A 22,469-nucleotide genomic window follows, 5' to 3' on the forward strand; every position below is an offset into this window, starting at 1 on the left:
AAAATAGCAAGTTATAAAAACTCTTTCAAAATGTCACCCTTCTAAAACCCTCTGCACTACAATATTGGTTAAAATTTCTTCAGACTGACCATTCAAATTATATCCTCTAGATTTCTCATTATTACACCTCCATACATAAAAAATGACACAGACACATCATATTTGTAACAATAAACTATTTTTTTTTTCATATTTACATTTGTACCTAATGTGCAAATTAATAATTTAAAGTAGTGTAAAACTCTCAAAGGAATACAAAATCATATCTTACAGTCCTAACATGGTGAGAGTCCATGAACTGGTCACATATAGAAACAAGGAGGAGGAACACTGCAGTGTAGAAAGACAGAAGCAAACCGAGGAAGCAGTGGACATCCTTGGCCAGGACACACTCAGTTAAGGACAGCGTGGTATATTATCCAAGCATCACCAGAACAAACAGCAACACAAACACTGCGTCTTTACAGTAGTCATGTTGAATGAGCAGAAAGCACTTGGAGGCCCGTGGTTTGAAACCCACTGATTGGTTAAAGCACTGATGATCACAAAAGGCTTGAGGTGCTCTTAGCAGCAGGTGCTTCTTTTAAATGGCCTCTAGATATGTAAGAAGAACAGACAATCTCACGTTGGACCGGTGACACATCTATACTGTAGGTCACCACATAGTGCTAATAGCATGATTGCACACAGTGTTGTGTGTGGGGCAGAGACACGTAATTACACTTCAGACAGATAGGCATCAGCCTGCTTTCACAACCCACAATTCTTCTCACCTAACACAGTTACCGACAGGGTAGTTAACAGGCGACTCAGAGAAACACACCATAAACACTGCATATCTGAGAACCAATTCATCCCATGCATATTATTCAGTGTTTGGCACATAATGTACATTTCGCAATTTAAAACTGCTGATGGTAACTTTTTTTTAAAGAAGTCAGTTTGGCAGTGCTTGTGATATTTAGGAGTTTGACTAAGGTCATAAGTTTGTGATATCTTACACAACATTTTGAGTCAAATTTTGACACACCAGACCCTTGCACCATGGTAAGAACAAAGGTATATTTTACAAATGAGATATCTTTACATTAGATCCTAATCCAACATTATAATCCATAAGTTTTGTTCATTTTTATTCCTGGATTTGAAATTCTTTTACAAAAGCACACTGTGACAATCCTTTACAATGTACAAGACACAGTTAACCTACAGTAACTATCATTGGTGCATAGACAAAATTGGGAGAGGGTGTAGCAAAAATCACCAAATTATTGCTTATAAGTTTAGTATTTACCTCCCGTTGTATTTCTTTTGATCGCAAAACAACTACAATTTTTCCACAAACACATTTCGAAGAACTAAGCAGAAGTATTGCATTCAAACTGATTAAAATAGCCAAAATGTTCCCTCCAGATGAGACACAGCTCTTTTGTACTCTGAAAAATACAGGACTTTCCCTTACATACAGAAAATACAGCACAGGACAGACTTTTACTCTAAAACAAGTAAAAGACTAAATTCAATGAGACAGAAAACACAAAAATAGCACAATATCTGGCCAAAGCTGCTCACTGTTTCAAGTTCTGCTTCCCCCATCATAAAGTAGTACTCTTTACTAACAAGGGCGGGGCAACAGGGATACAAGAAGAGCATTCTTCAACAGAGTAGGAAAATGTATGCCATTATGTTATGCTAAATGCAGAGTGCAGATGGTGTTGTTGTTTCCTCAGTCTCCTGTGGCCTTAGGTTGGACCAGCTGACAAGTGGCTGAAGTGGCGGTGGTGGCTATGCAGGCCTGTGCACTTTGTTCTCCCGCTCCCTGCGTTTCAGCTCCTCTCTGTAACAGTAGGAGCAGTAGTTGTCTGTCTCTGGCCTGCCATAGAAGGAGCAGTTCTCCCTCTTGCAGCGGCGCTGCTGAAAGCAGTACAAAGGGCCTCCAGAGCTCCGCCCTTTGGTTTTGTCTTGGTTGAGCCAGGTGTGAGCCGAGGGGTCCTCGTCAGCAAACTCCAGGCAGTCCTGAATGTCTCCCGCATCGAATCCATTGGTGTAGGTGTGGGACTTGTGTTCGCTGGGCATGTTGTAGGAGAGGGGCTCTATGGTGTTAACAGTGCGGACCCCCGACAAGCGAGCAGGGCTGTAACTCTGCGATGAGAGTGTGCGGTTCTGCTGGGGATAGGTGGCGCATGTCTTTAGGCTGCCCACCACTGGCTTGTAGGGGTCGTCCTGGAAGTTGGAGGATTGCACGTTGACATCTCGTAAGTGAATCACGCTGTGCCTCTGGATGGGCGGTGTATGGCTGTAGTGGGCAGACACGGGGATGGGCCCGGGTCTCTTAGCACCAATACTGGGGGAGGAGTAAGGCGCAGGGGCTGGGGCTGGGTGAGAGGCGTGGTGGGAGGCTAGTGGTGGGGTGAGAGGTGGGATGGGGATGGAGACAAGGGGGGCTGCAGGAGTGGGGCTGCTCCTGCCCTGCATCTTGTGGGACAGTGGAGGTTGTGAGTTGTGGCTGTGGTTGTAGGTGTGGGTGTGGTGGGGCAGGACTGGAGAGCAGCTCTCTGCGGGCGAGCTGTCGGACCTCTCCCTCTGGAAGACACTCTCATGCTCAGGCTTCTTCACAGCCACCTCAGTAGGGGCAGGGGGCTTCTTCTCGGCCTCCTTCCTCTTCTGCTCCTGCTCCTGGCTGAAGCGCTCCTGGGCGCTGGTCAGGTAGTAGCTGATCATTTCCTCGTGGAACTGATGCCGATGGCTGGTGAGGAGGAGGCCTGCAAAAATGAACTTGCGCTCCCCCTGCATGGCAGCCCGCAGGATGTTGAGGCTGAGTTTGACATCAGTGCTGTATTTCCAGTTGTCAAGGGTTTTGTCCCCCGAGACTCTCCCTGCACTGTCCTGTCTCTCAGTGGGGGAGGAGCTAGAGGGTCTGTCTCTGTCTGTAGGGGAGGGGCTAGTGGCCTTCTCAGAAGAGGTGGAGCTGGCTGACTGGCCTGACTCCTCCTTGCTTCCCTTGGTGGTCTTAGACTCCTTCTTCTTCACCTTCTCCCCTCCGTTCTCCCCGGTACGACCTGAGCCAGAATTGGATTTGTTCATTTTGCCATGCACAAGGCCACCCAGACCCCCCATATTCTTCTTCAGCTTGATTCCCAGGGTTTTGCTGAAGCTTCCTAGCTTGTTGGCCACAGAATCTGCCCGGTTCTTGTCTTTGTCCTTGCGCTGCTTGTCTTTGTCCTTCTCCTTGCTGGGCTTGCCGGTGTTGACATTGGAGTTGCTGCCGACAGACTCGCGGTCAGAGTCCATGGACTCAGCTAGAGACTGGACATCCTCACCTGCAGAGGCTGTGGGAGACTCTGGCTGAGCCAGGGGAGCCTACAGCGCACACGCACACGCACACACACACACACACACCCACACACACCCACACACACACACACACACACACACACACATCACACACACACACACACACACACACACACACACACACACACACACACACAGTGAGAAACATAACAGAGAGCACTGTACAAACAATAATTTCTTTGTGACATTTTCACAACCTCTTGGTGGAATGGACAATTCAATACTTTATCAACAGAGAGCCTTCATGGATTCACAGTATAGTTCAGACTGATGCAAACAAACTCTGCTTTAACTATGTTTCTTAATCAGCATTCATAAATGATTTTGTGAGTTACTGACTGTAAAATTGCATCCTGACATTGACAATAAAACAAAACTGATAGGATCGCATGATTTCAAGACCATCTGGAATGGAGTATCTGTACTGAGCTAAATTAACCATGACAAACACGACACATGCCAAAAAAGTTACCCTTGTTTCAGATGGAATTCGGATCCAAGTTACATTCATGTAGTTGTGCAGCAGATTGAGTTTGGCCTCCAGAGACAGGATGAGACTGCAGGATAATATGCAGCCATGGTTAACAACAAGTAGTGTTATGACCACACTTCACATCTGACAACTCTTTTAACGAAATCCTCATGACATTGTTTGATGATTTACTGAACTAACAAAAATTGAATTAGTTAATTACAGAAATTTGAAAAACACTGCATAAACCCCCCCCTGCGTTCGCCCATTTCCACAAAGTGGAACCCCTAATTAACAACTATGCAGGCATGGTGTGAAGTGTGTTGAGGATTGTATTTCATTGTGTTTATCTATAGTTTGGGTTCACAAAGCTTCATATGTGGATTGTTCATACTGCAGCCTGTTAAAGGATAAGCTAACCCCCTGCCTGGCAGGAATGTGACACAGAAAACCTTACATAAACTCATTCTTAAACTATGGGGCCAATCCAGTGAGGGTGTTTCTGCTTTAGCAAGCCCATTCCTGGGAAACCCTATAGATGACTGACATGACTCACAATTTGTTCTCTGCTCACTCTTTGAAGTGACCTGAGAGCCTGGAGCCCATAAGCAGAGCTAAATCCCCCACAAGAGCCCTGTGTATAGACGGAGAGAGCACCCATGGCCTGGACCTGGCACTTTCTCACTCTTTATGGGACTACTTTGGCAGACAGCGCCTCTATCTCTGTGTCATGCAGTATATCCACTCCCTGTGATATACTGTAGGTCTTACTTGGCTAGCTTGGCGTTGTCGTTGTCGTCCCTCCCCCACTCCCAGTCCCTCCCAGGATCCACAGCGAAATGGAGTGCCAGCAGCTTGTGCTCCGAGTCGGTCAGAGGGATAACAGCTGGAAGAGATAAGATTATTAGCACGTTAGTCTGGTCTCGCTTTACCAAGGGACACTACAGTACATACTGCCCATGCTCACAAGGCCAACATGGTGTCACTTTATCTCCGACACTAGAATAATGCCACGTGTTACTTATCCCAGATGGCTCCCAACATATTATGAGGGTAAAATATACTGTAGGTGTATTCTATCCAGCATCATCTACGCAGAGAAGTGACCATGACCAATGAGTGTCACTCATACTGACTCTCCACATATAAATAGCCATACTGACTCATCCAGACAGCGAGGGGCCTCATTCAGCCATGACTCTTAAAACCTTTAAATTGGTTGCTTCTCCCATAACACAGGCCTGGTGCCTGTCCTGCTTGACTGGTGCTACTGTACAAGCCTGTCTAGCCTACTGCAGCCAGTCTTTCCACATTTTTACATACTCTTGTCACATAAAGGGAAAGTCTGGTGACCCAGTCTGCAAGCAAGGGCTTGGAAAAGCTTTGTACGCTAAGGTATGTACGCACCAATACTAGAAACAGAAGTGGTGGGAGTTTGGCATGACGACACTACCGCTTCAGAGGAACTGAGTGGTTCTCTCACCTATGATCAGAGCTGTGATGTGATGATTTGTTCGAGTAATATTGTGCAACCGTAGGCAGCAGTACAGCATCTGAGCAGAGGCACTGAAATAATTTCATTCATCCTCCGCTGATACGATCTGCTTCTCTGCTGCGAGAAGAGGTTTTCAACACTAATCACGGGACACAGAACATAAAACAGACACCCACCCGGGTTTCCTCTCGTGGGAGGCGTGCGTGTGTGTGCACAGCGTGAGTGTGTACGTGTTTGTGTGTGTGTTTCAATCAGAGTGTAAGGAGGACTGCTGGACCCTCTGGCCCACCTGACAGCTCTCCTCAGGCTACCTAGTGTGGGGGCTGTTGTCCACATGACAGCAGAGGGAAACAGGCTGCTCAGGCCCAGGACATTCCAGCCTTCACTGTCAGTCCCAGATGGAACATACAGTCTCCTCCCTGCCTCATCAATCCTTTCACTGCCAATAGGCCGCTCTGCTCTGCAGGCTTCATAGAGAGAGATACACCAGCAGCAACGGCCCCTCCTGTGTCACTGATGAAACTGCAAGTCAAATCTTCATTCACACTCTCTTGTGTCTCTGTTTGCTTGTGTGTGTGTGTGGTGTGTATTGTGCGTGTTGAGTGGGAGTCAAAAATAGTGATGATGATGCCTTCTTTTTTCCCCCCACAGAAAAACGGTGCAGCCACACCCAGACTAGTCTGCCCTCTCTGTTGATATGATCACTTCTATCTGACGCCACTAGACGCTTGGCAAACAAATTCCATCAGCAGAGCAAATATATCACTAATAGCACCGTTGAGGGATTGAGCTTGTCTGGAAATTTGTCATCAGATCTCAAGGTTGCCTTTGCGTCATACCTGTAAATTAAAAAGCACTTCACACCAACTATCTAAAAAAGGTATCACTGGTAACACGTTAGCAAGCCTGGCTACAGAGTCAGGCTGGGCTGCCAGAGACACATGGAAATATTGGCATGGCAGTGCTGAAATCTGGGGAAAAATGGGTGGAGTGGGACGTCTCCTTAAAGAAGTATCTTGCTAAGAACATTTAAAAAAAAACAAATGCGATCATATGCACGAACACACGAAGAGACACAGGCGACGCAAAACCAGCTCCCACTCAGTTCCCACTCAGGTCATGCAGCGGGCAGCGGAGGTCTGCGGGGTTGCGTCCCGGCTCCCACGATGCAGCTGTCCTCCCTTCTCGCCATTCCGAAGTGCTGTGTGCGCTGTTGTTCCCGTTTGGGCCTGGTCCAGTTCCAACGTCTAACACTGCCAATTGAGCTCTGGGGGACTAAAGTGTGCTGTAATGTATTTACTATCCCTGTTGGCAGCCTTGTTCTGCTGTCCTTGAACGACCGATTCCCATAGCATATGCACGGATGACATCATAGCCCTCCGTGGAATGCGAGCTGTGTACTCAGCAACATAGCTGCTAGCTCGTATCGCTCAGTGTGCATCTTTGAATTAGGGGGATGCAGACAGAGAGGGGCAGGAAGCTTGGGTGTAACCTGTGAGGAAACAGCTGTTGTAAACGAGGTGAATAAACATTTCTATTTATTTATTTACAGGACCTGACTGGACATAAATATCTTGCATATGTTTTTTTTTTTGCATGTGTAAAGTGGGTATTTCAAGTGTACCGTGCCTTATTATATGAAAACAGAAGGTTATTGATTCTCTTTAGTTTACTCCCTTTAGAGGACAAAGTCACCCATCACAAACTTTGTTGACAGCAACCACACCGAGTCAAGGTTTCCTCTGTACTGCTATTCAAGAACAATTTGTACTGTCTGGAATATGCACAAATTTGAATTCCTGACTTTGGCCACTCTGCACAGCTGCAGATTTAAAGGGCTCAATTCACCACAGTAAACAGCAGTCATGCATATAAACAAGCCTTGTGTTTTTTGCCACACATATTTTAACAGCAGAAACATGGTGGTAATTACAAGTGCATCACATTTGAAGTAACACATAAAACAACAACAAAAAAGTTTTATATCTCATTAACATATTGATATAATTATGTTGACTGCGTGGTGAGTAAGACATTGGATGTCTTTAATAGACAGAGCAGTGAAACCTAGCCAGAGCAGGATGGCTATACCACACTGTTATGTAGGTGGTCTTTGTGTAAAAGACGACCATTTACTTCATTGAAATGGGGGTTAGAGGGTTGATCACAGGATGCCAAAGAAAACCTGGACGTCTTTTGATACTGGGACCAGAGCTTGAAATAGCTCCAGAGTTTTCCGAAGGTCCAGCTCCACTCACAAGTCGCTTAACCACAGGAGCAAAAACAAGCCGATAACAGGCATGGCCAGTGGCGGCTACTGAGGAGCCAGTCATTATCACACAGTAGGTGAGCAGCAGTTGGCTGATAGAAAACATACACTGGGTTCAAAAAACACTTAACTGCTCTTTTGGGAACTAATGTGTTCAAAAAGAAAAAAAAACAGAAATAAAAGAAAGTCCTCATCCTTTGCAGTAACCCCTGACTCTGGTCACCCCTCCCTAGTTGGTTTCTCACCATCCACCAGCCACCATGAATGCAGCCCCAGCAGCCATGCAAGCAGGCCATAAAAGGGGCAGTGGCGTGATGTGTCAGTGTGATTTAGACTCAGGTTACTGGGAGGGACTCTACTATAATCTTCCACAGACAGAGCTGAAGAAAGAGCCAGTATTCTAACCCGGCCTCTGGCACCTGAACACACACAGGCCAGCAGCGCCTCTGCTGCTCTTCACTGGCTGGGGGGAAACTGAGAGCGACCCTCCACCTGAGACACCCACACAGTGGCCGGCCTGTGAAAGGAGTCTGTCTCCTCTTGCGGACGGGAGGAGAGAGGGTTGGTTTGTTGGGGCCCCGGTAGCCCGGGACCCTGCCCATATGTGGTGATGTGGTGAGGGCCGTGGGGCTGGCTGGGGCAACTCTGCCCTAATTGGCTGTGGCAGATCAGGCCTGTCTGTCTGTCTGTCCGAACCTCTGCCTATCTGTCTGTCTGGCACCTGTTCAGAGGAGGCAAGGCAAATCTGTACCAGAACAGTGTCAAGGTTACTGATGTCGCCAATATGGCAACATCATACTGTTCAGTAACCCAGGAATATGGGAATAATCCAAAAAGGCAATGTCATTCATTTTGAACATTGTGCAGAAAACTACACCTCTTACCTCCATGGGAATGCAGAGAAACAGAACAGCAGACAGTTTTGTGTGTTGCTAGGTAATATCATTCATCACATGATATATAAATGCACTGAGCTAAGCATATGTGTTTTGATAACATTCTGCAGAGTGACTGCAGACAAAATGCACTCTGATCCGATCAGAGGACACCTTGTACCAGAATGACTAAGTGCGGTCATGCACCGAGTTTGTGATCGAGCCACTGTGGGTTCTTTGGATATAAGCACCATCTGCTGGACAAAAGGAGAATTCCCTCCGCCATGGTAAAACACCCTAATAAAAGTGGGAGCGCTGAACAATTACGGGCTATGGTGTAGTTTGGCTTTGATGTGCTGCTGGCTTTATGGAGAATGACTTCAGGGCGGGAACGGCAGGTTAGTAATCATGTCTGTCTGCTAGTCTGCTGTGTTGTTGAGACTGCAGCGGTCATACCCTGCCTTAATAACTAGGTTGGTGTCTATAGGCCGAGAATAGGACCTTACATAGACACACACACCAAGAAAAGCAAATGAGAGAAGAGAGAGAAAGAGTGTGTGTAAATGTGTCTGTGTATGTGAGCGAGAGAGCGAGAGAGAGAGAGAGCGAGAGAGAGAGGGAGAGAGAGAGAGAGAGAGCGAGAGAGAAAGAGAGAGAGAGAGAGTGAGAGAGAGAGAGAGAGTTGGCTAGCTGCCCACGCAAATGACAAGTGTGTTCCACCCACTGAGGCAGATACAGAGGAGTGCTGTGACTACTGAGGCTGGTTGTCAAGGAGATCCACTCTATTTGTTACTTAAAGGAACTCCTTGTGAGGATTACTCTGACCTCGAGCATGGGCAATGCATCTCGAATGGGAAAGTTAGAATCTGAATAGGCAAGTATTAAAGCAACAACCAGTAGAATTTGAAACTTCCCCCTTCTGCAGACTGCAGAGAGAAGACATAAACAGAAGAGGTGATGTGAAATGGAGAACTGAATCTGTCTGATGTAATTTTGTAGGCAGTAATGTTTGCATTTTTTTGCCATACAGGTTGTAATCCAAAACCCCTATGGAAAATACGAATGGGATTTGCAAGAAACACCAAAAATAAAGTCTGTGCTATACTGACTAGCCACACTAATCTAGGATATGTGTAACAACATTTTAAAAAAAATTACAACTACATCATCAGTATCTGGTTTGGAATTTAAGTTTGCCCAACGCTAATGAAATAGCGCTCTCTCAGCATGTATTGAGTGATGTTACTCGTTCAATGTTTGTATTACAATGTGTGTTTGTAACTGTGGTGGCTAATCTATGTGTGACAAAAGATATTTTTTCTCGCAAATATTTTAGTTACAACTATATTGAGCAAGCCAAACAGATATGGAATTTATATAAATTCGTTGCCATTTAAATTAAATGCCAATGAAACTTTTTCGCTAACAGGCTACAATGATACTGAAAGACAGCTAACCAGAGCATAGCTGTATAGTAGAGCATAGTAGAGTGGATCCATTCTTCTTGACAATACATGGTGAATAATGTGGTTATCCTGATTATTTCAGGACTGTAATAACTTAAACTACAGCAACAGTTAATGCTGCACACCTAGTTAGGTGTTGTGGGACTGGACAGCATGCTTAGTTGTTGTGTATTTGTTCGCCTATATTATAATACTTCAATGCTACAAACAAGTAGAGTGAGGCAATCCTCTTCCTGTTTCGGTTGAGACTTCTCCTTTGTGCCATAAGTCCGACCTGCACATTTCCCTCATATCGTACCCGACCCAGAGACACAGAATAAACATAACAGAAAGCAACACCTAGAATAAACCAATTTTCCCCGCGATGGTCTGATTTTTCTACAGCCATTATACTATGCTATCAAAATTAATTTCAGAATGATAATATTGAGGTAAATGTTGTACACATAGGGGCTTTAAAAGTGAATCAACACAAGAAAAAATCAACACGCGCTCTCCATAGCATAAAACAAAATCAATATGCTCTACAAAGCACCATAAAACAAACTCTTACGGAAGAGGCAAATGCATAAAAAACAGCTAGACACCAACTGTAGCGAGCCACATTTAACCTACAGTGGCATTTCAGAGAGAGTAACTGTACACAAAACAACCAGGCTTGGTCAATGTTCAGAAACTAAGGAGAAGAGTCCCGCTGTCCACTTTCTCTCTCTCTTGGCCACTCCCTGGTTCCTGCTGTCTGCTGGCCTGTTTTAATAATGGATCACAGGTAATTAGACGGCTGTCTCATACATTATTCACCTCTAGAAGGACAGGCAGACCACTCTCCCTCTCTCTCTTTCAATCTACCCACTAACTTAAAAGCAAAGAGTGAAACTGCCTGACCATTGCACATTACGAGACTGTGATATTGTGGATTTTTAAGAGCTGGTCAGGAAATCCCAAGAATTTGGTGCAGATCTCATCAGCTTTCTCTATCAAGACTGTATGTGACTATGTGTGTTCTGGGCTCTGTGATGATGGACCGTTGTTTACCTTGCTCACGCTGCTGGTCTCTCTGCTCCATGGACACCAGGGCGGAGAAGTGAGCCTGGTCATAGGCCAAGACCAGGGGGGAGCAATGGCAGCGGCTCGGAGGGACCTCCAGAGGCAGATACAGCCCTCCAAATGGGATGGGAGCAAATGCTGGAATTTGGGCAGAACAGCATCTTTAATCTCAATCCAACTGCTTGTGAGATCCCATGCATGTAGACGACGAGTGAGACAACATGCAGACTACCTTCTCCTCCTGAGTCTCTGAGCATAGTGTCAGCCACCACTACAATCGGCCTGCGCAACACGTGGGCCAGCACAAACACATGGAACTCCTCCAGACTCTCGTAGACCGGGTCCTCGGAGTTATCCACCCTGCAGGAAAACAACACACAACGCTGTACTGGAGCTGGGATCATGGGATACAATGAGAACAGGTAGTGACTACGGGATCACATCTACAGAAACCCAGAATAATAATAGTATCTGTCAATCATGTTGCTGTGTAATTGGATCTGATCAACTTGGATCCGTTTTCAGCATTGCCCTCAGGCTAACTTTAACAGTAAAGACTACAACGTACAAAGTCCCATCTGCTCATACATGAGAGAGAGAGAGAGAGAGAGAGAGGAGAGAGAGAGAGAGAGAGAGAGAGAGAGAGAGAGAGAGAGAGAGAGAGAGAGAGAGAGAGAGAGAGAGCAACCATCAGGGGACCCGGGGATGTGCAACAATTAAGTTGTCAACTGCACAAACAGCCACGCTGCCAAATTCACTCTAATGAAGAGCCTCTTAATATGTGAATCCCACTCATCCTATTTAGGGGCTCATCGCACACTAGGACCATCAAACATCCCTAACCTGATTACTGTATTACAGTCAAACTCAATGAGAGGTTAAAACCACCAGACTAAATCAGTAAATTATACTCTTTAATGGGATGTTTTCAATGATAGAGATGGTGGTATTGGAAAAATCGATACTGTGAATACGCTGTGAATTACTATAAATCAACAATGTCAAACTGATGTGTTATTTTCAGCTGCTGCTGTCACCCAAAACCACAAAGGAACAGTCTTTGTCTGTTGTGTAATGAGGTTTGGCAATAGAAATTGCACATTTCACTTTGCAGTCAACATTCTATAAGAATGGTAATTGTTTGGCCAGTCACAAAAACCTACTGAGACTGCATGACATTTCAACCCACAGCAAGTAGTTTAATAAGTTTTTCCATTCTGTTTTAGACCTTTGACTGCAGTGCTCAGTTGACTGTCATCTTCTCTGTTCATTATTGTTTTGTTTTTTTTGTTTCACCATATCAATCAGCTTATGTGTGAGCAAGCGTGTGTACTGTATGTTTATTTCAGTGGAAATGGAAACAGAGAAAACCACAAGGTTTCTGTGTGTAGGAGGAGGAAACCAGAGTTAGTTTCCAACCTGCTTCTCTGGCCTGAGATAAACCCACTCACTCACTTGTTTATGCAACAGGGGTGAGCACAAATCGCATCACCTGCTCCAGCTGAAAGTAACTCTGCTCCGCTGCTCGGGGTTGACTGTCACACCAGAAATGATGAATACTGAAGATAACCAGTAGATGGCAGAGTGTCACATGTGAGCTGCAACTATGCTATTAAATCAAGGAAACAATTTGAGAGAACTGCAGTGCAAGTGAGAGCAATGGGTTTCCCTGACAAATCCATCTCAGTGAAAAGGTCAGGGTTTTCTTTTTTTTTTTATTCTAAAGCCTTCTGTTGTGTTTTAATGCGGACTGGCCTATAGTGAGGTTTGTAATGCAGGGTGGTGTGATGTGGGGTGAGAGGGCGAGCAGGCAGCCAGTCTGAGGACATTGATCACAGTGATACCCTGGGGGTATCACTGGGGCAGCAAGAAACCAATAGTGCTCTCTGATCTCTGAGCAGCGACTTAATGATGACTTGATGTTGCACATTTTGCCTTTTGCTGCTCTGTTTCCCTCTGTTTATCATATACAATGATTACTGAGTAAACCTTGCTGGATTCTGGTTAAAGTAATGTAATGTGTGTTGTGTCTTGGGAAAAGAGATACGTGTGTGTGTGTGTGTGTGTGTGTGTGTGTGTATTGAATAGCTTACCCTCCACTGGTGTTGCCGTTCTTAGTGAGGTGAGTGCGTGGTTCACTGGAGGCCAACTTCAGTAGCTCATTCCACTCTCTCTCCCACTCCTCCTCAGTGTACACCAGCCCTGACTGTACACACACACACATATAGGAAAATGGAAATTCTGGTAAGCACGTGCTCATGCTCACCCACATAATGCCTATTATTATTCCACTTCTGTACTTCCATCTACAAGGTTGTTTCCTGAAGCTCTGTACACCCACACATGTAGGCACTTTTAAATACATACAGGCTAGTTCTTTGCCTGACCCATCTTTGGCAATCTTTTCTAATAGATGGTAAATACTTTAATCTATGGATATCAAGAGAAGGGGGAGATAATGCAGAGGATTTGACAGTGTTAACACTGCTACCAATGTAGGCATCAAAGAAAGAAATAGATGAATAAAATGAGCAGCTTTTCCTTGCGGCATTAATCCAAATATGGGACCCAGGAAGCTAAAATCAACACTTATTACCAGAGGCTAGAAGGGGCTGGTCCCTTGCTGCTCATATGGATTTAATAATGTGTCATTAGCGAAAGAGTGGAAGTGATGCATTTAGAAGGTGCAGCGTGGGAAGATGGATGCTCTCCTGACCTCCTTGTTCTGCTGGGTCTGCTGCCATCTCCACCTCCTCTTCAGAGCCGCTCTCTCAGCTCCGCTCTTCATCATGGTGTACAGGGACTTCCTCAACATCAGGTCTCTGTCATGGAAGCCCCACATCCCTGACACACACACATACAATCATTAGTGCATGTTAGGATAGAGGATGTATGCGACCAAAAAGGCACAATAACATCATAGTCATGCCATAGCACATATTTAAGACATGAACACGCTTGTCAGAGGCACACATGGGCTAAAACTCAATTCTCAACTGCTCCAACATACATAAGTGTCAGGCAATCAACCAGGACCCAAGAGCAGAAGTGGAGACAGGTAGTAGGAGTGAACAATGCTGATTTATTCCAGAAAGCAGGCAGACAGGTACAGGATACAGAGAGGCATATAAACTTACTATACTGGCAACAACAGATAACAACTAAGTACACGAGACAGACTCGAATTGCAAGCACTGAGTAACTGGGGCGACAGGTATGTAGGGGAGTGATGAGGATCAGGGGCCGTATTCACAAAACATTTGATCTTACCACTAGGAGGACTCCCAAATAGCACTAAAAGTTCCTAGCTAAGAGTTTCCTCTTAAAACCTATTCACGAAGCTGCTGAGACCAACTTTTACTAAGGAATGGGGAGAAATCTTAAGCTAAGAGAAAGGGCGGGGTTGACCTCGTTGCTATGGATGATGTCGTGTTTCATGAAACAGTGATTGGCTGATAGGAGATGGGTCTCTGTCAGTGAATTCATCATAGAAATACTGTAGGAGGTATCATGTTGCCATATTCAAATAAAGGTTTTAAAATAAAAATGTAGGCTAGGTGTCACTGATTTCGATCGATAAGCAGCCTTTTAATTATCAGACTAGAATAATCATGGCTGATAGTAAGACGTGTGACGCTACATTGTGCAAAAGAAAACGAAAACCAAACTGGACGCAAGAACAGCTTTTACTTCTTGCCCAACTTGTGCATGAGAGGAAGAAAAAAATTTGGAGTTGGGATAACTTCAAAAATCTAAAAAGAAGCGTGGGAAAATATGCTTGCAAATGAATGCGGCTTTCCCACTTCTGTCCAGAATGACCGATGAGTGTGAAAAGCGCTGGTATTCTTTGCAGTCTCAGGCAAGGGCAGAGATTGCAGAATTCAAGCGACAAACAACTGCCACAGGTAATAGGACATTAGACCAATTCTTTTCAACTATGCTAGAAACACAATGTTTTATTCTCTATCATTCAATGTATTCAGCCTATACAAATATGAGCATAAATGTATTTATACATAAATGAACCTTGCTATACACGTCATCGCAGATTATATTAACATGTAATCTATAATTCATAATCATGTAATCATAGCTGCATTTTCCCTGTGGCCAAGTAGCGTAGAGTTGTCACAACCTTGATCTCCGGTGTTATTGGGTTGTTTCTGTTTGTTGGTGAAGTGACTGCATCCCTGACTAGCTCTATGATCATAATACCCTCGCGATTAAGGCAATACCTTTTTAAAAGCTCAGTGTCATTAAATGTTTCTAAAATGTTGACCCGATTACGAGGCGGATTGCCGACAGCAGCCATTTTAGGATTGTTTGTGATTTGGTCTTAGTGACTTAGGAGTCCTCTTGACTACCCCTAACTTTTCACAGATTTAGGAGCTGGTTTTAGCGCTAAAACGCTTTGTGAAATACTCTTCGACCAAAAATTTAGGAGTCCTAAAATAAGGACTGACACGGACATTATTTTTAGGAGTTTCTCCTAAATCAGCAAGTTGGGTGCTACTTTTAGCTTTAAGATATTTTGTGAATACGGCCCCAGGTGTGTAGACGGATGAGAAGAATGGAATCAGGTGTGCAGGTGGAGATCAGGCTGGTAGAGGAACATCACGAGTAGACAACCAAACTCTCTGACCGGGAAAGTATCTAGGCGCAGGGATGTGGTGACGATCAGCTTGGCGCTTATACCTGGCAGAAGAGTGGAGCAGTACAGAGTGGGCTTTCCTGACGGACGAAGGCTTGAGCAGATGGAACAAAAACTTCTCTTTCTTGTACTGGGAATAGAGGTGGCTGAAAACCATGGGAGCACTGAAAAGGTGACAGACCTGTAGATGATGACGGAAGAGTGTTGTGGGCATATTCTACCCAGAGCAACTTACTGCTCCAAGCAGTAGGATTGGAGGAGACCAGACATCGCAGGGAAGTTTCCAGGTCCTGGTTGGCTCTCTCTGTCTGGCCGTTGGTCTGGGGGTGGAATCCAGAGGAAAGGCTAGCAGTGGCACCAATGAGTTGACAGAATGCTTTCCAGAATTGGGAGATGAACTGAGGACCACGATCTGAAACAATGTCTTTAGGGAGACCATGATGATGGAAAACATGTTGTATGACCAGCTGAGCAGTACCCTTGGCTGTGGGCAGTTTGGGCAGTGCAACAAAATGGGCATACTTGGAGAAGCGATCAACTATAGTGAGAATGGTGGTGTTACCATTTGAGGGAGGTAGTCTAGTGACAAAGTCAAGGGATATGTGGGAGCAGGGTCAGTGAGGAAGCGGAAGAGGCTGAAGGAGACCAGAGGAAGGCTGCCGGGACGTCTTATTCTGAGCACAAGTGGGACAGGCGGAAACAAACGACTGGGCATCATCCCGCATGGAGGGTCACCAGAAACGCTGCTGTAAGAGAGCCAAGGTTCGACGAGTGCCAGGGTGACAGGCCAGATTGGAGGAGTGAGCCCACTGGAGCACCCTGGAACAAAGAGAATCAGGAACAAACAGACGATTGGGAGGTCCATTACATGGGTCTGAATGGTGGTGTAGAGCATCCTGGACCTCAGCTTCAATTCCCCAGGTTAGGGCTCCGACTACACAGGAGTCTGGCAAGATGGGTTCAGGTTGCTGGGGAGCAGAGTCAGGAGAGAACTGGCGGGACAGTGCATCAGGCTTTGTATTACGGGAGCCAGGACGATAAGACAGAATGAAATTAAAACGATTGAAAAACAGCCCACCTGGCTGGCCGAGAGTTCAGTCTCTTGGCACCACTGATGTATTCAAGGTTCTTGTGGTCGGTTAGCACTTGGAGGGGATGAGCAGCTCCCTCCAGCCAATGCCTCCAATTCTCCAGGGCAAGCTTGATGGCGAGGAGCTCCCGGTTGACAATGTCATAGTTTTGTTCTGTAGGGGAAAGTTTATGGGAGAAGTAGGCACATGGGTGGAGTTTTTGGTCCTGGGCGATACGCTGTGAGAGCACAGCTCCAACTCCTGTATTGGAAGCGTCTACTTCCACCACAAATGGGAGATCAGGATGGGGATGAACCAGGATCGGAGCAGAGGAGAATCGTCGCTTAAGTTCCACAAAAGCTTCCTCGACGTCAGTGGTCCAAGCTGACGTCGAAAACTGGGGAGTGAGAGCGGTGAGGGGAGCAGCCAGGGAGCTGTAATTCCTAATGAACCTGCGATAAAAGTTGGCAAAACCCAAAAACTGCTGGAACTGTTTCAGTGTGGTGGGCCTTGGCCAGTCCAGGACTGCTTTTACCTCATCAGGGTCCATTTGGATGTTACCATCAGAGATGATGTAACTGAGGAAGGGAACCGAGGATGTATGAAAATCACATTTCTCCACCTTACGTTTCAGGACTTGGCGGACATGTTGGACGTGTTCTTGAAGATTGCAGGAAAAGATGAGCCGGTTAAGCATGTCTCTGAGCACATCATTGACTAGGGCCTGGAAGACGGCAGGGGCCTTCCCTTATTCTCACCAGGTGGTAGGCATTACGAAGATCCAGCTTAGTGAAAACAGTGGCCCCCTGGAGAGGTTCAAAGGCGGAGGAGATGAAGGGTAAGGGGTATCTGTTCTTAATCGTTATGTCATTGAGACCCCGGAAGTCAATGCAAGGTGGCAGAGATTTGTCCTTCTTGTCTACGACAAAGAAACCGGCTCCAGCAGGTGAGGAGGATGGCCGAATGATGCCTGAGGCAAGAGACTCACCAACATACTTCTCCATGGCCTTAGTTTCCGGACCAGTCAGAGAGTACAGGCAGCCACGAGGAGGTGGGGAACCAGGCTGCAGATCAATGGAACAGTCATAAGGACGATGGGGAGGAAGACTGGTTGCCCGACTCATTGAACACCTCCTTAAGGTCCATGTATTTTGGAGGAACTTTAGCCAAGTCAGGGTAGAACTCAGATGTGGAAGAACCAGAGAGGTCACATGGCTGGGCTGATGAGAGACAGACAGAGTGACAGAATGGGCTCCAGCCCGTAATAGAGCTGTTGGACCAGTCTATAGTTGGGTTATGTTTCTGAAGCCAGGATTGGCCTAATATGACAGGAACGTATGGAGAGTTGATCAGGCTTAGTTGGATGTTTTCTCAGTGGTTACCTGATATGCAGAGCTCTAGAGGAACAGTGGAGAGAGAAACCATACCGATGGCCCGACCATCCAGAGCGTTGGCTTTTCGTGGTGTCTGCACAGGGGACGTAGGAATATTCAGCTGGTGAACAAGGGAGGAATTAATGAAATTACCCTCTGCACCAGAGTCAATAAGCACTTTAACAGGAGTAATCAGATTATTCAGGCGGAATGTAGCAGGCATGAGATTGGAACAATGGGGAGAGGCTTTAATAGGACTCACCAGTATCCTCTCGCTTACTGGTGAGTCTTGGTGAGGAAGTGACCAGGTTGACCATAATACAACAACACAGCTCCACCTCTGTGTTCTCTGGGGCAATGGACTGGGAAGTGAAGGAAGGACGGACGACTGATGATAGTCCTTGGCAGCTGGAACTTTCATCTGTGCGAGGTGAGGGGTTGAACCGGAAGGAGGGTGAATAATTAGGTTTGCGTCTCTCCCTGAGTTGGTTGTCGATACGTATGACCATGGCAATCAGGGAGTCTAAGTCCTCAGGCAACTCTCGGGAGGCAAGTTCATCTTTCATTAGGTCTGACAATCCATTCTGAAAGACATTGTAGAGAGCGGTCTCACACCACCCGCTCTCGGTAGCTAGAGTACGAAACTCAATGGAGTAATCAGCAACAGATCTGGACCCTTGACGAAGACCAACCTGTCTCTTAGAAGCTTCTTTTCCCACCAGTGGCCGATCAAACACTTTTCTCATTTCAGCAGAAAACAGAGCGTGATTAAAGCACAGTTCAGTTTGCTGCTCCCACACTGCAGTTGCCCAGGCCAAAGCCTTACCAGTTAGAAAGGTAATAACATAGGCTATCCGAGAACGTTCAGTGGCGAAACATGATGGTTGTAGTTCGAATATTAATGAGCACTGAGCAAGGAATGACCTGCACATACCGGAATCACCACAATATCTCTCTGGGTTTGGCAAGCGCGGTTCCTGGTGGCCAGACAGGTGACGATGGGAGGCAGAAACAGCTGAGCCTTCAGCAAGTAGAGAGGTAGAGGAGTCGGGGGTTAACTGCTGCAGGGTAGAAGTGATGTGGAGCAGAGTAGTGTGAATCTCAGATAATTGATGCTCATGACGACTGATAGCTGCTCCTTGGTATTGAAGGGCGCCTTGGAATTGCAATTCTGTCAGGCAAGCAACCAGGACCCAAGAGCAGAAGCAGAGACAGGTAGTAGGAGTGAACAATGCTGATTTATTCCAGAAAGCAGGCAGGCAGGCAGGCAGACAGGTACAGGATACAGAGAGGCAGATATACTTACTATACTGGCAACAACAGATAACAGCTAAGTACACGAGAGAGACTCGAATTGCAAGCACAGAGTAACTGGGACGGGTATATATATATATATGTACACACATATATATATATACATATATATATATATATGTAGGGGAGTGATGAGGATCAGGTGTGTAGACTGATGAGAATAATGGAATCAGGTGTGCAGGTGGAGATCAGGCTGGTAGTTGGAAGTCCAGTTTGGCGCCCTCTGGTGGACGGAACTGGCGTTGTGACACATAAGTACGTTGATTAATCATTCTGAGACGACCTCAGCTCTTCCCTTCATGTCTAAAAATGCCTTTCATCACTCATCAAAGGGCCTTAGTTGTCTGTCAATGCAGATTACATTAGGTCTGGTGCATCCATCCCCAGAAGCTCCTCTCCTGCTCCAGCACTCCTCACACTGGGGAGTCGGCCATCTTCCTCAGCCTGGCCCTAGATAGGCTGTCAGCCCCGAACCCTGCAGCTGACGGTCTCCTACTCTCTGTAGGTCACTTATCTCCCTCCCTCCCTCCTTTCCATCGCCCCCTCTCCCTCCTCCTTTCTCTCTCTCTCTCCTCTGGATTCAGCAGCTGTGGCATGGAGCTGACACTGTTAGACAGCTGTGACACTGACTCATGTACATTGCACAGTTGTTCCACGTCAAGCTGCTTGCTGAATGTTTTTTTTCAAGGACTGTTACATTACACCAAATACTACTGTAATATATTAAGTATTGTATACATGAGTAGCTCACCTAAAGAGGCAGCATGCAGCAGGCAGTTCCCATCCCCAGTGGTGGCCAGGGGAAGCAGCTTTTTACAGCTGGTGCACATGGTGGACCACCAGTTCAGACGACCTGCATACATGGAGAAAACAGTCTTGGACAGGCTGCGTGCACCTTAAAGATGAACTCTGCCTGTCTGTAACAAGGATGTCTGGAAGTTTTGGTACAAGAACAAGTAACAGAAAGGAGTTCATAGATACCAACACACTGCTTTCAGTCTAGCAGTCCATGTTCTTTTAAATGACTCATATTTAATTCAACCTAATGTCTCTCAGTCTATCATTATTGGAGCATGTACAAATAACAGGCCATTGAGGACAATTACCCAGCGAGCATAAGCGCCTTAATAGCTGAACATTGTAGGCAACGATTAGCACGGCCCATATGCTTGCACCCACCCTCAAATGCTCAGCAGTCTCCCCAAAACAACTCTGAACGTCTTCCTCCTCCATATACCTCCTACAGTATCTCCAGTTTCTCCTCCCCTGAGCCTGGCTCCATCACTCCCCTCCCACAGCACTGCATCCCTGAGGGAGCGAGGGCTGCCTCACGGCCCTGGGCGCCACACGCTGCTTTACTGCATGCAGCCTCACTGCTCCGAGCCCGGGTGATCCGAGTGCATCATTTATTTAACAACAGTAAACACAGAAGAGGCTCTGAATGATTTGCCCCTCAGTGTAGATGTGCTCGAAATGCAGATGTTTTTGTTCTGTCTTCCTTAATTTTATTATGTTTTAGTTTTTATTAGATATCGGAGTAAATCTTTTCCCCAGTTCTGGAAAGATGGCCAAATGTTAATTCCCAGTCTGTTTAATGATGTTATATTCATGAATCCCCCACATAACCTGTAAAGCATGACATGCACTATCACAGCTGAGATTCAAGCACATATCCCAGATCAGGTGGAGTGAGGCTAAAATAAAACCGGTTCATTTACTTTTACTTAATTATAGAAATATTTTTTATATGAATGCCTCAGCTCTGTGTCTTTACAAGCAGTTTGTGATGGATACAATTTAGATACAGTTTATCATGGTGCTGTGAGATTTGTTACAACTGTAAATCCAGGGCTGGTTGGCTCAGTCAGTGGTAAACTTTTATTTATAAGACTTTTTTTAGGACAGCCTCTCTCTAATTTATGTATTTATATAACACAGGAATGTGGATGTAAGTATAGTTTACTGGCCCCAATATTCTGCTCGGTTGACTGTCCCCAAGTCTTGAACAGAATTAGGTGAGAAAGCCTTTGTGGTCTCTGGTACCTTCTGTGTGGAAGAGCGTGCTGAAAGAGTTGAAACTTCACTAACTAGTTTCTCTCCGTGAGTTCAAAGCTTTAGCTGGAAGATGAATCCTTTGGGAATTGTGGATGCTTTGAATTAGTTTGTTGTCTTGCTTCCAGACGATGGTGCGACTCTGCTCTGCTCTCTCTCTCTGTCTTGCTCTCAGTTTCACTCTCAGTCTCACCGTATTTCTCTCTCTCTCCGCTATTGACTTGCACTGGTGTTTGTCTGAAGTTTCAAATGCTGCTGCTGCAATAAAGATTGCATTAAGATGCATAGGATCCTGTTACATATCTCAAATCAGCAGTAGGATAGTATATTATTGTCTATAGTACTCACCAGCCTGTTCCAGAGCCATCATGGTGGACTGCTCTATGAGGTCTCTCTCTATGAAGCTCCTGAAATCCTCACTGTAGACACTGAGGTCTGGCAGCTGGAATGTGTAGATGGGCATCTCAAGAGGGAACTGCTCGCTGGTGCACTCGCTGGCCACATGTAGCCGCGCCAGGGAGACGATGGCAGAACTGGCGTGGGAGATGCCGCGGGACAGCCGCTTCTCTGGAGGGGAGACGAAGGGAGATTGGGATGGAAAAAGACAACCGTCAGAACCAAAAAAATACAAACACAGACATGTCGAGGCCATCGGCGGTGGTAATATTGCCGTGTTGGTACCTTGTGCATTGTCCTCCTGCTTCTGCGCACACGGCCTATCGATCTTGCTGACATGGGTGGGTGTGTCGCGTGTCTCCGGCTGCTTGTAGTAGCGGCCCTCATTGAAGACCTGCGGCAGGTTGGCAGTGTGGACCTGCCTGAGCTCCTCATAGTCATTCAGAGCAGCACTGAGGTCCCAGTTTTTACCTGCAGAACACACACACAGACAAAGGTGTGGTTGATGGCCATCTGGCAGTGAATAGGAATATCCAGAGATAAATATTTCCACTAATAATCTACTGTAATGGCATATGTAGCCCATATGGCCCATGTAAAATAAACGCAGTGCTTTTGTCTGAGGTTAATACGCT

At 45.9% G+C, this 22,469-nt stretch overlaps 1 protein-coding gene across 1 annotated transcript in view; it reads right to left on the reverse strand.

Annotated features, from left to right (window-relative positions):
• Positions 1-1,155: 1,155 nt before the first annotated feature.
• Positions 1,156-22,469, reverse strand: part of otud7a (OTU deubiquitinase 7A) — a 42,711-nt gene continuing 21,397 nt past the window's right edge. The window contains exons 4-13 of the mRNA XM_071531455.1: positions 22,120-22,305; positions 21,787-22,005; positions 20,138-20,239; positions 13,695-13,822; positions 13,072-13,184; positions 11,211-11,338; positions 10,967-11,116; positions 4,598-4,712; positions 3,827-3,911; positions 1,156-3,360 (exon numbers count right to left, since the gene is read on the reverse strand). Coding sequence (XP_071387556.1) covers positions 1,786-3,360; positions 3,827-3,911; positions 4,598-4,712; positions 10,967-11,116; positions 11,211-11,338; positions 13,072-13,184; positions 13,695-13,822; positions 20,138-20,239; positions 21,787-22,005; positions 22,120-22,305 — 2,801 coding nt within the window. The 3' untranslated portion in view covers positions 1,156-1,785. The remainder of the gene's footprint in view (positions 3,361-3,826; positions 3,912-4,597; positions 4,713-10,966; positions 11,117-11,210; positions 11,339-13,071; positions 13,185-13,694; positions 13,823-20,137; positions 20,240-21,786; positions 22,006-22,119; positions 22,306-22,469) is intronic.

Source organism: Centroberyx affinis, unplaced genomic scaffold, assembly GCF_046629955.1.
Source record: "Centroberyx affinis isolate AG114_WGS23_722 - 3 ecotype Tasmania unplaced genomic scaffold, CSIRO-AGI_Caff_v1 ptg002083l_1, whole genome shotgun sequence".
Classification (NCBI taxonomy): domain Eukaryota; kingdom Metazoa; phylum Chordata; class Actinopteri; order Beryciformes; family Berycidae; genus Centroberyx; species Centroberyx affinis.